This window comes from Thermobia domestica, chromosome 1 (assembly GCF_964235325.1).
Source record: "Thermobia domestica chromosome 1, izTheDome1.hap1.1, whole genome shotgun sequence".
Classification (NCBI taxonomy): domain Eukaryota; kingdom Metazoa; phylum Arthropoda; class Insecta; order Zygentoma; family Lepismatidae; genus Thermobia; species Thermobia domestica.
In genome coordinates, this window is record NC_137454.1 from 202,514,345 (window position 1) to 202,533,073 (window position 18,729).

The 18,729-nt window shown below is 33.4% G+C and overlaps 1 protein-coding gene across 4 annotated transcripts in view; it reads right to left on the reverse strand.

Annotated features, from left to right (window-relative positions):
- The window catches only part of Orct (Organic cation transporter), an 86,767-nt gene that overhangs the window by 33,942 nt on the left and 34,096 nt on the right, over positions 1 to 18,729 (reverse strand). For all 4 annotated transcript variants that reach the window (XM_081768523.1, XM_081768539.1, XM_081768514.1 and 1 more), the window contains exons 5-7: positions 16,743 to 16,897; positions 15,153 to 15,321; positions 11,105 to 11,332 (exon numbers count right to left, since the gene is read on the reverse strand). In XM_081768523.1, coding sequence (XP_081624649.1) covers positions 11,105 to 11,332; positions 15,153 to 15,321; positions 16,743 to 16,897 — 552 coding nt within the window. The remainder of the gene's footprint in view (positions 1 to 11,104; positions 11,333 to 15,152; positions 15,322 to 16,742; positions 16,898 to 18,729) is intronic.

Sequence of the window (18,729 nt, forward strand, 5' to 3'; positions counted from 1 at the left end):
AATGACTTATATGAGTGTCGAATACATAGTTTTAGGAGTAACTGAGATTAACAGTGACAATTCTGATGCAGTGTGCCGCAGCAAGGAGGATGGGGAGGGGAGCTATATATAGTATAATAATAATAATAATAATAATAATCGAGAATGACCAATATTAGTGTCTAATCCATAGTTTTCGAGATCATTCAGATGAACAGTGACATTTCCGATCCGTTTTAAATCCAAAATCAGCCCCGCCACTCGGGGGAAGGGGATATATATATATATATATATATATATATATATATATATATATATATATATATATATATATATATAAATGGCCACTATCAGTGTCGAATTTGTAGTTTTCTGGGTCGCTTGGATGAACAATGATACTTTCGATCCCGTTTAAACTCAAATTCAACTCCGCAACTTGGGGGAGGGGAGGAAGAGATATTTAAAAATGATCGAAAATGACCCATATTAGTGCTGCATGCACATTTACTGGGGTCGCTGAGATGAACGGTAACACTTTCGATGCCATGGCCCCCAACATGGAAGAGGGTATATATATATATATACAGGGTGGTTCAGTAATGTTGGACAGCCCTGAATAAATTGGAAACCAGAAGAGATATTAGCAATAATTTGGTGGATTCAGATACTTGTGGAAGGGGGACGTCTTTTGAGGTACCATACAATGTTACCAGGTCAACAGTGTTGCCAGCTCAGTACAAAGTTGTATTTTTTTAAATGGAACATATAGAAGTTTATGCCATCAAAAGAATTAGTACAGAATGTGAATACCAACAAGCGAAACCGCACCTGTCAGTGTTGCCAAATAAGGAAGTTATAAAGCTTCAAAGATCAAGAAATTAAAGTGTCCGTAGAGCAAAACTAGCAAAAAGGGAAGAAAAATAATACTACGGAATGAAAAGAAGTAACCGAAAGAGTAAACCAAAGAACGCACAGCATCCAGTGAGTAACAGGGTTGCCACAGCAAAGGGGGAAAAAATTGAAAATTTTGCAGTTGCTATAGGAGGAAAAGTGCCCATATGACATAATGCTGGAAACACTATAGAAAGTCTATGTAAGATTCAGGAATCCTAATAGCGTTTGTTCGAAAGCAATATCTCTAACCGTTTCCGAGATACACCAAAGGTGTGCGGAGTTTGCAACACTGCATAATAATTCCCTCGCCCTCCAAACTACAGGAACGAGTAATGAAAATGATACGCCCAACAAAATGTAAGAACTACACGGGTCTAATCGTCAAATCAATTATGCAGTGTTGCAAACCCCGCACACCTTTGGTGTATCTCGAAAACGGTTAGAGATATCGCTTTCGAACAAACGCTATTAGGATTCCTGACTCTTACATAGACTTTCTATGGTGTTTCCAGCATTATGTCATATGGGCACTTTTCCTCCTATAGCAACTGCAAAATTTTCAATTTTTTCCCCCTTTGCTGTGGCAACCCTGTTACTCACTGGATGCTGTACGTTCTTTGGTTTACTCTTTCTGTTACTCCTTTTCATTCCGTAGTATTATTTTTCTTGCCTTTTTGCTAGTTTTGCTCTACGGACACTTTAATTTCTTGATCTTTGAAGCTTTATAACTTCCTTATTTGGCAACACTGACAGATGCGCTTTCGCTTGTTGGTATTCACATTCTGTACTAATTCTTTTGATGGCATAAACTTCTATATGTTCCATTTAAAAAAATACAACTTTGTACTGAGCTGGCAACACTGTTGACCTGGTAACATTGTGTCGTACCTCAAAAGACGTCCCCCTTCCAGAAGTATCTGGATCCACCACACTCTTGCTAATATCTCTTCTGGTTTCCAATTTATTCAGGGCTGTCCAACATTACTGAACCACCCTGTATATATATATATATATATATATATATATATATATATATATATGATCGAAAATGACCAATATTAGTGTCGAATCCATGGTTTTCGCGGTCGCCGACATGATCAATGATCTTTCCGATACTGTTTAAATCTATGCCATTAAAATCGAAAACAGCATATTTCACTCGGTACTAAACACATGAGATACGGAGTTGTGCATTTAAATTTTCAACCCAGCGAAGCGGGTAATACGAGTATATGCTAGTATGTTGTATTTGTTTCGTTTAGTCTTCTGTCTACATAGAAGAAATAATTTTCTGTAACTGCCTTGCAACAACAAGTAAACAATCCTTACTGGATTAGACTTTTACATATATGTTTATCTTTTTCATCTACATTTTTCTTATATTTGGTCTGTGTCTTTAACAAATGGTAATTTCAGCCTAAGTTCTCGAATAATGTTTTTATTTTAAAGTTATTCTTCTTTGATATTTTAAAATAAATATCAACATTTATGCCATTTTTTCTAATAACTAATATAAAATTTATTTCACATTAATAAAGTCTGCAAAAAGTAAAAACAATTTTTCAAACTTATACAAAAGTGTTTCTTCCATACTTAGTAAGTTTAATGGTTTTTGATGTGTAAACTGGTAGTGTATTAAATAAACATTGTCATAATATTTTGAATATTTATGTTCTTTTAAAATGTTTAATGTCTTGCACTGATATTTGATCTTTCGATTTGTTTTAAGAAGCTTTATCTAACGCATTATACATTTTTTTTTTTTTTTTTGATCATTTTATTTTGTAAGGTTTGTATACGACAGAATTTGAACTTAAATCTTTTTGTACTAACATACCATGGTTTTCTTATCTCACAAGCTCTTGTCTCACAAGATTGTATTCTTTTATCTACATAAATAGGATTCATTGCATAACAATTGACAAAAGTTTCCTGAATTTCTACAATTAAAAAAAAAAAAAAAAATCAATACCACAATTAAAACATTTTGGTTTACGGTATTTAATCGTCTCTTAATGTCATTTTCGGATATATTGTGCGATTCTTCTCTATATAAAAACCAAGAAATATATGAAGCCCATAAATCAACCACTTTATCTGAATTATTTTTGTCAGTTAAATCTATATCATAAATATTAATACAATACTTATAATAATACATATTTACATCTGCATCATCTTCATGTTCGAAACATTTAACGATCATATTGTGTATATCTTCCACGTTTACGCAAAAACTTTTAGAGATATTTACCACAGAAGCTACGAAACTACGTTTTTAATTTGTGTATCGTATCGCTAAAAGAATAACCTTCATTCAAAATTTTTAAAACTTCAATACACAGCTAACCGCATATGACCGAATCAAAATCTTGTATGCGACTATAATTACAAAACAAGTTTCCGATTCCAAGATATTGTACTAATGGTTTAGGTGTGCACTTCCATATGAATTAAACATATATTTCATATATATTTATCTTTCCGATAGCATATTCAATACGTTACAATTTTTTGTCATTTATCCAATTTACAATACCACAATCTCGATCTTGAGGTTTTTTAGGTAATTTATCGCTCAAACACTCCTCTGAAATGTAATATCTTTAATTTTTCCACCAACCTCTATGTCGAAATTGGTTAATGGTTTAGTTTTTTTTAATTTCTTGGTCTACTTCTAACTTTTCCACTTTTCTCTTCTTCCATGGCAAAATTGTGTCTTTTCTGTACTCCAATTAGTGTTTATTCATTTTTGCATCAATTACGGTTTTAGTGATAGCAGCTGCTCCTCCTGTTAAAGAACCAACAGCTCCTAATGCTGCAAGAATAGTGGGTATCGTAAAATTAAAAGCGCCAATATATTATATTGGTGAACTTTTAATCTTTCTGATTTAAATATTCATTCTTTTATCTTCTCTGATTTTCTTTGTTTTATCGTTGTTTTTTCGTAAGTATATGATCTATTTTTTAAATTATTAACTCATTATGAGGAATAGTAAATGTAACACCCTTAATCGAACACACTTATTATAGAAAAAATCTTTACAATAATGTCCATAAAAATTAAAAACAAAATTAATTAAACATAAATATATTTACAAAGAGCATTCTGATTTTAATCCTAATACTGAATTCGTATTGGCTTTTACAGCTAAACAGTTCCTAAAGCAAGTAATTTTGTAGTAATTAATGATGTATCTTTAACAAAAACTCTTCTCCACGCTTTATTTTCTAATTCTTTGTTTGCAATATGTCTAGAAGCTGTTATATGTATCATGTTCTCTGCAAGTTTCATCTAATGGATTAATATCTTTATCTCTTCTTTCTAATCGCTTTTGTAGCTTAGTACTCGGACCATAGTACGAAAATCCTGGAATATGCTTTGCAAATGGAAGTTCATTAATTGAATCATTTACTAATCCTTTACCATGCTTTTCGTTGTTCCAAAATCTTTGTGGTAATGTGTTTAATTATCTTTATCAAATAACCTATATCTTTCGGTTCGCTTGAAATAAATTGTGAGAGTTTAGAATTGATTATATCCGTAATACGCAATTTCTCGTCGTAAAAATTGTTATTGCCCGCCTTTTAAGGATCAATCAGATAAATAGTGGCACTCCTGATGCCGTTTAAGTTCGATTTGGAACCAGAGGGAATGTGAAATGGTGACATGTAAAAATATCATAAACGACCAATATTAATGTCGAATAATTAGTTTCCAGCGTCGCTAAGTTAATTGGTGGCAGTCCTGAAGCCGTTTAAGTTCAAGAAATTTTAGAAACAATCACTTATGCATTTACTTTTTACTAGCAGCTTTTCATTTTTCTTTTAAATAGCTGTATTTCGATACTACACGGTCACTACGGTGTGAACTTGGGGTCCACTCAGAAAAGTGGCTTCCTAGCATCGAATAATTTTTAATTAAAAGCCGGTTATCTTGAGAAAATAACGTATTTTTTCTATTTTGCTTTTTTTGATGTTTTTATTCAAGTACCACCTATGTATGCCTGTAGTGGATTCTAAAATTAACATTCTTTACATATATAGCAATTATGAATCCGTCCAATAATTAGTACTAGATTAAAAGTACCCAATAGTTCAGACCTTGAATATTCTCTTCCGGCTACATCGTTGATAAAAACTAAATTATAGTCTCTTTATATATATTTAAAAGAAACTTGCTGATTTGAATGTTTAAATTAATTTTTCAATCTGGAGCTGGATATCTTTATTCAAACCGGAATTATATTGTTTGCCTGATGTGTACGTTGCGCAATCAAACCTATCACTGTTGTTCTTCCGGTTGGCTACCTACCTAATCAGTGCCTGAAATTTATATACTTTGTTACATGTAATTTTGGGGTTAGTAAAATTCAAATTGTAAGGCAAAAATACTTCCATGAACAAAGAATGAGGCCGCGGTGACTGTATTGGAGCGTTCAACTCCAGTCCGCGCAAAGTAAACTTTGTGGTGGGCTAACACTGTGTATGGTTTTTTTCTCGCGGTCCTCCCGTTTCCTTCCACTTTTTCATTTCATCATCATCTTCATCTCGTCATCACTGTTTCCCTTAGCCTCGGTGGATAATCGTGTGACCTTAAATGATAAATGATAAAAATTGAACGAAGAAATTTTTGCTATTAAATTACGCGAACATCTCGTTCTCCGTTCGGGAAACACCATTATTCGGTTAGAGGATATTCTGTTAGAAGGACTTAACTTTAGTTGACAAAATCCAGCCATTTCGGGAAAGATTTTAGTTTAACACTGTTCACAGAATTTCTTCGTCCTTTATTGTTATATCATGTCAATATATTTGAAATATAAAACTTAAGGACAGAATTTCCAACTTTCTCCCCATCCAATTTTAATGGCCTATACTCTACCATAAGCATAAAGTACGACTAGCTCAAAAAATTGTTAGTAACTTAAGTTTTAATTTACCATAAATTGAAAATAATAATTGCGTGGAACAAAATATAACAATTACATTTTTATTTCTTTAAAAAAAAAAAAAAATTGTCGTGGAGCTTCGTATTACAATTGCTTTGCCAACATTTTGTTGCAACTAGAGAAACTATTGGCGTCTATCGATTTTCCCTTTTATTTTTTATCGAGTTTATTTGATTAAAAGTAATTTTTATGTTCTTTTTCTCCTTCCTTCAGAAAAAAATAATTAAATGCTTCTAGTGTTCTGAAAGGGAAAGGAAATGAATTGTGCTATTGTTTCTTCATTAAAATTGACTATAGTAAGACTATCCATGGTTTTGGATTGATTATTTTAACAAAAGAAACACTGACCAAAGCTTAAAACCCACTTTATTTTAAATTACAATTTGTAACTGAAGCATTTATTGAACAAAGGAAGGGTCAGAACTTATAGAAAGAGTGGAGAAAATTTATTAAGATCAATAAAGAAGAAGAATAGAAAAGGAACTAAAAAGATTAATGTTGAGGAAGAAGGAGTCATCTACAGGGTATGGTGTGAGGACTGCAATATGTTGTGGTGGACAAACACCGTGCTCGTGTGTTTTCTCGGGGTTCTCCCGTTTCCTCCCACTTTCTTCATTTCACTATTTCACTCATCTCTCATCATCACCGTCTCCTTTAGCCTAACCGGCATAATCGTGGGACGTAAAAACTCAAATATTTCATTTTTTCATTTTTTGCAATATGTCATATATAGGAGAGACAGGAAAGAGAATGAAAGAAAGGATAAAACAACATGAAGATGATGTTAGGAGGAAGAAAGATACCAATGCCATATACAAACACGTTAAGGAGACGAATCACGGAATTAATTGGGACAAGACGGAAGTATTGGAGATGGAGAAAAAAATGATAATAAGGAAATGGAAAGAAGAGATTGGATAAAGAAGGTAGGAAGAGATAAACTGATGACCTGGACAGGAGGCTTACTTATTAATGAATTATGGCAAGGAAGATTGGATAGCATAGACAAGAAGAAAATGAAAAAAAGGCACTTATAAGAACCAAAAATGGCGGAACGTGATTAGTTGGAAAGTAAACAAGAAGACTTACGGGATTGGCTGAAGGCCTCAGCAAATAGAAGAAAAAAAAAGTATAACAATGACTATATATATGTCTGTTAAAAGAATTTAAACTTCTTCATAACAATGACTATATATATGACTGGTAAAGAATTTAAACTGTCATAACAATGACTGTTTATATGTCTGTATTTTCATTTATTATCGATAGTGTCTGAAGAAGGATATGTTAGATATCCGAAACCGTTACAAATTATAATTTAAAATAAAGTGGGTTTTAAGCTTTGGTCAGTGTTTCTTTTGTTAAAATTGACGAGTAATAATAATACAAATATAAATCCTAATCAAAAAAGACGTGAAAAAAAAAACTTGGACTCCCTCTCCCTGCCTATTTTTTTTAATAGTCTGTTCATCTTTAATTTCACAAATTAATTTTAAATTCTTCTGTCCTCAAAATCATTTTTTTTTTTTTTTTTTAAATCATCCTATCCTTATGATGAAAGCTGATAGTTTTCACCTGAAATATTCAAGAAATTCCATCACTTATATACTGGGGATATAATCAAAGCATCCTCCATACGCATAACGATGACCACATTAAAAATATCCAATACACATCTCATTTCGGATTTACATTAGATAGGTGATTTCAATTTCATATGATAAACAATCTTTTAATGCTTTTATAAAATCCACTGGAAAGTTTTTTTTTTTTTTTTTTTTTCTGGGTAAAACGAAGAAATGGACTGAGACTAAGACTACAACCACTGGCGCTCTTCTTAAAGTTGAGAGCTAAAATTTTTATGAATAGTAGAAAGTCACTTAAACATTAATTTGCGCTCAATGCTTTTAATCTTAGATTCGTTTCTTAATTTTGCTAAAAATAAATACAATTCAAAACTGCTTTTTAGTGCATTTTATAAAATAGTAGTTTTTAATTTTTGATGGTAATTTCTTATTTTGCAATCAATTTACTCCTAACTTTCTTAGCTTAAAATATATATATATATATATATATGATTTTAATGTATGAGCTTACATATTTTATTTTATAAGATTCACAATAGCGCATTAATTTGTATATATAGATAGATAGATATAGATATAGATAGACAGATAGAGAGAGAGAGAAAGAGTTTACGATTTGTAAGAATTTAATTTCTATGTTTAAAAAAGTAAAAATTAACTAAATTGGTGATATTGTGTTTCAGTTGGATACACTGGAAGTTAAGAGAATAATCCGATCAGGCAGTAGAGAGCTGCGTAGCCAGAAGTAGGATGCTCGTGTGATTGTGGCAATTAGTGTAATTAATACGAACTAAATATACAAATAAAGCATGTTATACAATTAATTACATATATTTAAACATATCAACCCGTTCATGAGAACTTTTGCCAAAGCGTGCGATCGGGAGAAGGAAACTAAGCTATGTTTTGTGAAAATATTATCATACTCTCTCGATAAACATAGAATGCATGCGGCAATGCAAATATTATATATATATATGTTGGCGCATGTGTAGCGTATTGTTTGCAATGTGCCATCAATTCATTGTTTGATTACTGATTGTCGTTTCTACTTTGCAGGTCACGAATTCAACTTGGGAGATTCATCATGGAAAGATTGAGTTCTGAACAGCGCACTAAACTGGTAAAACTGCACTTTGAAAACCTAAGATAAATTATTCTCACTCAGAGGACATTGCGTCGCACTTCAAAATGCACAACTGTCCTATGATTCTCCACCTGGTAGCATGCTTTCGAAAACATTATTCAGTCTGTGACTTACCCAAGAATGGATGCACCACGTTCAGTTCGGACGCCCGAAAACATTCAACAGTGATGGTTAGCATTAATGACAACTCAGAAACATCAACCCGACGATGTGCCACTCAGCTTGAGACGATGAGTAGGTCATTGCAAAGAATTCTAAAGATGGAATTGAAACTGTTCTTATACAAAGTGCAACTGGTGAACAGATTGAGCCCCGGAGATAAATAAGCCCATCTTAGATATCCAATTCAGTTCCGAGGACTTGGCGACGGGACAACAGGATTTTCTTCAGAATTTGATAATGAGCGCTGAAGCCCATTTCCACTTAAATAGGGTTGTCAACAAGCAAAACTGCAGAATATGAGCCCGGGAAAACACCAAGAGCATCTATCAGCGTGATTTGCATCCATTAAAGTGTATGATGTGGTATGGTGCGACCTCAGAACGGATCATCGGTCCTTATTTCTTTGATGATGATAATGTTGCCGTAACAGTAACAAAGGAGTGGCATCGCACAATGATTAAGGATCTTTTAAGACCGGCTCTAGCGAACAATCCCAAACATTGGTTTCGACAAGTGAAACCAGGGCACTTGTTGACACAAATTACCCGTGTGATTTTCAAGTAAGCAGCTTTCAACTGGCTATCACTCTTCCCAGACCGAACAGCCTCTCTCAGAGGATATCTCGAAGAACTGTATACTTCAATCATCCAGCCACCATACAGCAGCTAAAAACAATATTCGGAACCAGAGTCGTGAGTTACAGCCAGCAATTCTCTGTAAAGTTATGGATAATGTATTAAAAAGAGACACTCTCTGTGAAGCTGAGAATAGAGGTCATTTGAAGGACATAATTTTTCACACCTAGTGTTTTCACATTTCCCAACATGTACTTCATATTTGGAAGAGGAATAAATACTTGCATTTCCACGCAAAAACGACTCGAAACAGCACTGAACCACTCTGCTATCTGTTGAAGTAATGCTTAATTAACTGAAGTTGTCTATGCATATAAGCAATCTAAATACATCTCTAATAACTTAATTAATTTTTACAGTAAAACGATCAGCTACAGTGAAAAATATGTGAAATATTGTATTGTCATCAAGTTTACGTACTGTACAAAATTGACTATGGAAGTGTTTGATGCTGCAAGATTTGATTCTAACAAACACACACACAAACAAACAAAAAAATAAATGCAGCCTACTAAAAGCATTGTAAAAATACTGTATTACTGTATTCTCTCCACTCTAATAATACAATATTATATATGAACATTCTGAAGAAACATACTATAATTATTCCAACTGTTTATTTTATTTTATTTTATTTATTTATTTTTCATATTTAAGTTACTATCTGTCTCTATGCCTTCAATTCTGGTAAGAATTTTCGTTGAACTGGAATTTTCATGTCTTAAGTTTTAATTCTTTTTCAATGTAACAACTTGAAATCAGCTTCATCACTTGAGCAACATGATGATACTACAGCGGAGTTATGGAAGTAATTCTCTTAATTTTTCACCTTAACCTCTAGATTATTATTTTTTCACATGTTCACATATTTCTCACATATTTTATTACTGAGATTATTTCGATGTGTGTATCTTCTGTGAAAAGTGCTTACAAATTTATAACTTAGAAGACAATTTTAAGTAACTGTATCTATAAAAAATACTTAAAATTATTAAATGGTTTTGACTTACGTGCGTTTAAGCTCAGAAGTTTATTCTTCTTCTTAGTTGCACCTAAATAACTCACCCGTATTTACACTTAAAAATACACACTTTATTTTACAAAACCCTTTTGCTCAAACCACCATGAAGTATTGTTCATAGGCATTTTTAGCAACCGGGGTAAGCATACGGATATATATATATATCTCCGTATGCTATATTTGGTGATCGAGCTTGGCTAGGAAGAAACTCAGTTCGGCTTGTATAACCTTTATTTCTCCTTAACCATTGGCTGGATCTGAACGAAATTTGGTGGGCACGTAGCTCAAAGTCTAAGAAATAACGATCGCTACATTTGATGGCCAAGCTCAGGCTCAACTCAGCAACAGAAGCTATGTTTACAGCTTTGACACTGGTAGCTTCTGAGTTTGGTTTACCCGGCTTGTTTAATTTTCCTAAGAACCAAGTCATCCAATTTATTTACGTTCCGCCATCTTTCTTTTTCATGGAAGTTAAGTACGGAAAACTTAGGTAAGTTTTTTTTACGTTATTTAAGTAACTAATAGTAATTTTCTTTTTGCAGTTAACTCTCAACTTAAGAAAATTAAATCCTTTGTGTAACAGCGATAATTGTTAGGTTTTAAAATAATCTTTCCATATAAGTTTATTAAGATTCATTTTTTATAATTTTCTTTCGCTATTACGCCACGTTTTCATTTTATCAATTAAAGATAATTTAATTCTTAAAAGGCGTAAGTACTCTACTCACCAATTAAAAAATATGTTCAGGGACCTCTTGCGTAAGTTCGGATAGCGCAACAGATCCAAAACTGAATATTTCCTATGACTTTTCTTAATCGGTTCTCCCTCAGATAATCCCTCTACTACATCATCAGGCAAAGTAGCCTTGTTCTCTTTGGCTGCTTTATACAGTAGCACTTTAGCCTCCTCATGACGTCCCTGAGTGAGCAGCCACCGAACGGATTCTGGAACAAACCTTCAAGAAAGAAAAAAAAAGCACTTTTATTATACGAAATATAATTTTAAACGCTATACATTCCCTTTCACCTTACTTTGACACCTCTATGATACTTCATCATACACTCACTAAGCTACAAAATTACAAATAACTTTGGAACCCACAGTGATTTCAGCATAATTTTCTACTACAAGGTAAAACGTAGACATTTCTTTTTGTACAATAAAGTTGTCTAATTCAAAGAATAAATCTAATTGCTTAATTAATGCAGAAGATACTGATGAATGAAATAACATGAAAAGAAGAAATTCATTCCTAAGCGAAGTTATTCTTGAGCAAATGTCATTTCAATTATGTAAATTCCTCCATGTTTAAGTTTTACAGTATGCTCTTTAGATTAGAGGGAATAACATATGACTGTTATTATTATGCTGCTATTGTGAGGAAATTGACGCAGTAGAAGGATCATGTACCTCATAGAAACTTATATGTATATGTTTGTTCATCACAATGCTCGAACGATAAACGTGGTATCAAATTCACGTCCTTGTACGAAGTTTTCAAACATGTTATACTCGCTAGTAATAGAACTATAAAATTAAACAATCATATTCACTACTCGAGGCAATTAGGAGAGAGCCCAGGCATCAAAACTAATCCTGGAAATTGTGTAGTGATGAAATGTTTGCTCATGGTTGTCATTTCGTTAAAAGATACATGCTTATCCTAAATAGGTACGAGTACTACATTTTATGTCATGAAGCGTGACTTAGAATACAATGTCATGGGAACTCTGAAATGCATCGCGACTGCATATGGGTTAGTGAAGTGAAATTATCAATAGAAACAATGCCACCACAACATGATTTCGAAAATCTAGGCCTGGTCAGCTATAGGCAGAACAGAAGCAGCGCAGACCAATTAGGTGGTAGTAAAGGCTCTTGGCGTGCTTTAATGCCATGTTCTGACTGTGCACATTTTTTGAATTAACACAAACTGTATGATGGAAAACAGGATATGGTTATCTATGAGGAACGACAACAACACATAACCATTATTTAGAATTCACATTTATGAGGAGCAGACAACAAACTGGAACTGACTTTCAACAAGAGCTTCTCATGGCATAAGCACCGACGCGAAGATAATATTAGGGTGGACTCAGGGTCCAGAAGAGATAATTAGAAACAGAAACACTTTCCGAGAGATCATTTACACGACACCTTTTCAAGACGAGGCAGCCTCAATTATTATTTCTTAGTAAATTGTACAGTAAAAATGGCTGTATTCATTCAACAGAATAGTTTTGTGTTGTAGTCATGTTAAATTTACACATACGTCTGGTGCTACTTCAACTTAGTCGTATCTTAGAGTAAATAGTTAAAATTGTAGTAGGTTAATGAACTAATAGATATCGTGACTAATTGTATGGGGTCATTTTAGTAACACACCATAGGTGTTGTCATGTCTACAATTGAAACCAATACCTTTACAAAAACATTTTCTTGTTGAACGAATACAACTGTAATAGGGGGTCATAAAGTGTGGCATATATTATTTATAACTGGTTACGGGAAACGAAATATAGTCGGCGAGGAAAAGAAACATCGCGGCCTTTAATGCTGCGATTTGGCAACCACGTTTCCTCAATGAAAGAAGAGCATCAAGACACAACCGGCAAAATAATCAAACGTAGTGTAAAATGATCTGTGTTTAGAACTATTTTGAACTATTTATAAAATATACCGAGAAGAAGTGCACGAATTCAAGAACAGATGGCAGCACTGCTACTCATGCAAATTTTATCAGAAAATTCATACACTCACACAATTATTATCATGAAAGTACAGAAAATAATACATTGTTAGTTACTTGGTACAAATATCAAATATAGCACATAAAACTTTCCTCATAGCAAGAAAAACTAATACAAATGGTCAATATCAATTACTTAAATATTTATATCCATGCAAGGCAACAATGAATAAGAAGAAGAATGCGTATCCATGAAACGCAAGATTTTAATTCAGCAAACCACAAAACACATTGTGCCTTTTCTTTAATAGACGCCATCTAAGTCACGTGATTATCAGCGCAAACGTCATCGAGCATTGTGGCCAGAACAAAACTTTAAACTTCCCTTCTTCCAACCCCAAAAATTTATACACTTAAACGTAACGGTTTCCAAGTTATAGAGTTTTACTTTCCTGCAGGACTTCCTGTAGTCATTATCACCCAACACAGCATTAACACAAGTCAGTGGAGTGTTTTGTTCGATTGTCAGCACGGCGTTCCACAAACATTGGCAACCCGCACAAATTATCTGAACACACACACAAAACAGAGCGTTCGATGGGAGAAATACTTGTTTTAATGTGTTTTCCCTTCAATTAGTTTTAGACGAAACAAGCTTCTTTTCGTCGAAGATGGTCATTTACTCATGCTTGCGGTAACTAGGTAGCCTAAAATATTCGGCGAAACAGGAAAACGCGGATAATGCATATTCAGCAGAGGACATGACGCAAACACCATTATTGAAATTTATGAGGTCAAGAAAATTAGCTGGGAACATTCAAGTATATAATTTTTCACGAACAACACTTTTAACAAAGGGAGAAGAGACAGAAGGTCAAAAACATTGAAGAAGTTTAAAAGAAGATAATGCTTTTTTACGAAGACATGTCAAAATAACTTACGAAGAACTATAATGAATCATGGGGATGATGGAATTTCTGTAAATATGGATCATGGGCGAAGATGGATAAATTTAATACTTTGTTACTGCAAAATATAACAAACCTTCGAAGGTCGTTTACGGCCTGTCTTAACATGCATCTTTTACACTTTATTTGAAAGTGCTATTCATCTACTTAGTATTTTAAAATACAAGGATTTCCTAATCGAAATTTCCGAGAAAAATAGTAAACATAAAATGACAGTTCAATGTATTAAAATTGCACGCATATTAAATTGTATTTACGATTATTTTAGGCTAATTTCAAATTTTTTCACATGGCACTAAATATAATAAATTTTAATTGCACATATAAGTAATATAACCAGTTTTAGTTGGGCATACTTGGTAAAATTACCTTTAGCTTCAGATTAAAATACAGATTATGGAGAAATGGTTTATAATAACCCTAAATGGGTTTTCTGCACACATACAAATCCAATGAAGGGGTGTCACTTTTTAGGTGATTAACCTTCAGTTTCCTTAACCATATATTTAATTCCAGATAATAACATTTTTGCAAAATTGCAAAATACAAAATAGAAACAATGCGGCTGAACTACGTGAGTTTTGAACCACTTTGAACATCAAAACATTGTCTTATATAAAAGTATATTACAGTTCTATTATTTTTACATACAGAACAAAACAAAATTAAAAACTGAGCAGGATTTAAACTCAGCTCTTCGGGACATCGATTTTTAATTTATCTTTTTTTTTTTTAATAATAATAATAATAAGATTGTACACTCGATGTTTGCTGTAAGGTTCTAAATTCTCTCCAACTATGGCGAATTTCCCTCAAGTATCCTTTTTCAGTGTTGGTCATTGAAGGAAATCTAGTTATAGGCGCGAGAGTATTAAGAGCACATGAAACCCTAACTCATATTAAAGAACATACGTTTTGACACATTGAAAGAAAGTATTAGTCTTGTTCTAAGTATCTTTTTGTTTCAAATTTGGTCTACCAATAATCCAATCTAACCTGATGGAACGTATCGCAAATACAAAAGAAAACATGTGCAACAAGATTCGATATTTACATTTTCTTCAAGCGAACCTACCATATTCGAGTGTCCGCATTTCATACAAACAAATACTTACCACCAATAACACAGGAACAGAATTCCTGGTAAGGACAGAGCAATCTGTAGGTACCGCCAATCTGAAATAAAGTATGCAAAAGCGGCTGTTGCTATGTAGCCAGCAGTGAAAAACATGTGGCACACAACGCCTGCAAACACTCGCTTTGACGGGCCAACCATCTCCATTGCTAAAAAGAAACAGAGTTTTTTATCACGAGTAATAGCTATAATAACATTTTACAGCGCAGAATGAAAATTGTTTTAACAAATAAACCACAAAATTATGCTTCACGTTTGAATATTAATTTAAAATTTATATATGGATATATGGACGCAACAATATATTGTACGAGTCATTCCATGTGAAATCAACCAAGCCTAAACCTCATGGTATCAGATTTCAATGAAACTTGGTGTAGATGTAGGCCCATAAGACAGATGATCATGCCTCAAATTTTAGCCCCATATTCTCTGTAGTTTCAGAGTACAGGGTGGTAAAAAATGGACAAATTTGATGTTCTTTTATGAATCTTGTTAGCTTCAATTGATCATATTTCCCGTAAATATTGAGCTAGAGGCTGAAGAGGAAAGAATAGGCTACAAGATGTCAGGAACATTTAAATGATTTTCCGGGAAATCCCGGGAAAATTTTTGGATCAATGATATCTCAGAAAGTGTCCATTTGAATTCCTTGAAATTGGGTACCAAAGTATGTCCGGCATACGTGTGCCAAATGTCAACTTGGGCCAAGAATGGGCTTGAAGTCTACTTGGTGCATGATCATCTGTCATAGGGGCCTACATGTACACCAAGTTTCATCAAATTCTGAGACGAGGGTTTTTTTTTTCTGAAAATTTGGTCAATTTCACATGGAATGGCTCGTACGTCTTCTGATTTTTTCTGACCAAGAGCACTTGCTTTTAATTCTCAAACTACAAGATACAAAACTTAAACCCTAGTTTAAATTATTACTGATTTTAACCCATTCTTTGTTAACAACAGACGCAGGCAGAAGTCCATATGTACAATATATTTAATCTTAATAATCAATTCTATAATTAATGTTTTCTTATTAACATGTTTTATCGTTGCCCGTTCCTATTGATTATGAATATTCCGTATCATACAAGGAAGTTAAATTACAGTTTTATCTCACATAAAGTAACTTCTTAAGAAATTTATAGCATGATCCTTTTATTAAAATTAAGAAATTCATATTCATGTTGTAGATACACTATTGTTAAAACAAAGGAAAACAAGAAAAGGACATATATGTCAATAACGAATGTACCGAAAGCTCAAGATTCAACTCGCATGATATAAAGACTAAAGAAAGTTTATAATAAATATTACTTCATTTATAAGAAGTTACTTCTTCCAGGCAGTACTGAATACTGGTAAGGTACAAACAGATTTTAAGTCAATGTTCATGGCTTCCAGTGAAATAGTTCCTTCCTAATTGTTAGTCACTACGTAACCAAATTGAAAGCAACTTATATTACTCAAATTGATACAACACGAAAGCATTGTTTTGAAACCAAGCAGAATAATTACAGCCAGCTCCTGAAAGGAAGATTCGTAGAGCCATTTGTCATCTGTAAATACTAACCTATCACGTAAGCCACAAGAAATACTCCTGATGTGGTGGCCCCGACTACAAATCTAGCTGCATTAAAGCTATAATATTCAGGAGCGACTCCTGCAAGTACTCCTGCGATAACCTGAAGTACAAGAGATGCAAAGAAAATAGGTCGTCTTCCAAATCTGCAAGACAAGAAGTTTCTTTTAAGCTGGAGGATGAAATGGAAAGGAAACTATAATGTTAATAATTGAATTGAAACTAAATGCACATTTCTATATATCTCGCACCGTTTAATTAAGTTTAAATGTTTTAGTTTTCTGTTCTGGTAAAACCGGTGTAGGATTTCTGTCATAAACAAATTTAACAACTGTGACTCCTATCTCTTTCAGATCCTCAATATTCAGTTCCTATTGAGCACATGATTCGATAGTCTTTACTAAACTATCCATGACCATGATGATCAAATCTTAATTCCTGATAGAACTCAATTTCTTGAAGATACTTAAACATAAGAAATAATACGAAAATTAATTAGCATAAGGCGACAATTTTGTAGCAACATTATATAACGACGTGTTTTTATTTCCACAGCAAAATTCTCCTGTTATGGACGTTTCTGAAAACGCTGCATAGATAAAATGCTCCGGTTACTATCAAGGAAAACAACTACATATACAAGTTTGGGAGCCGCGGTGGCTCAGTGGTAGAACGATCATCTCAGGTGTGTGAGGTCCCTGGTTCGATCCAAGCTCCCGCCAAATGGGCTTTGTGGTGGACACAGTGTACGTGGGTTTTCTCGGGACTGTTAGTTTTTCCCCACTTGCTTCATTTTACTATTTCGTTCATTATCATCATTATAGCCCCCTTAGTGCGTTTGCACACGGCAACGATAATATCGGTGGAAGCCCCGATAATATCGGTGTCGGTGTCGGCGTACTTTGCACACGTCGCCGACAATATCGGTGGAAGCCCCGACAATATCGTTGCCGGTGATGAGCGAAGTAAGCGACACATACACAAAAAATCTTCTCCATATACGAAAACAAATAAAAAAATAATAATTGGGAAAATTTTTTTTTTAAAAATAATCATATATTTATTTAATGTTACATAAATTGCTTGATTTACAATATCACTCCAAATTAAATGATTATTTCAAGATACATAATTTTTTTATCTCATTAACTTTCAATTTTAATTGCACATGCTCCATATATTATAAATTGTTAATCACAAATAAAGCGATTTTTGCTTAGTTATTTTACATTTAAAATTTAACAATCAAATATACTTATTATTTGATGAGGAATGTAGCTATTTCTGTAACATAAAATATTCTGTCCAAAATCGAAAACTTTCGAAGTGAATGCCACAAAGAGTTTGGGAAAATTATTTTTTAAAACAAGGACTACAAAAATTGTTCTGAAGAGGTGTGGAGGACGGTACAAAACTTAGAAAAAATAGCCCTATGCCTAAACATGTTTAGATTTAACAATGCCGTTTTAAATAGATGCTGTAATCATATTATTTTAGTTTCGATGAGAATTGATGCTGCTGTACATTGCAAACTATATTAGTTTTAATTTTTGTTGAAAACTTACATATTGTATGTATATTATTTTGTTTTCCATGCAATTAATATTAATGTCATACAGTAGATTAAATGATAAGATTCGAATTAGTAATTCTGTTTTACATTGCTCCATACATACACTGGCGCAAATCCCGGGGGGATGAAGGGAACATGTCCCCTCCAATCTTGGAACTGGGGAGATTGTCCCCCCCCAATAATCCGATTTGAAATGTGTTTTTTGGGAGAGAAATTTGATTGTGTCCGATCGCCAGAAAGGAAAGTGAGATGAAATTAATGTCCACTCAGAACAAGCCTCAAATCTCTGCTCCCCTGATCCTCCACAGCATTGTTTCTCGACTACAGAAATAGTTTGAACATCGCTATATATATAATATGGGAACGATCTTACCCGCCTCACCCCACTTCAATGTTGAAGACAGA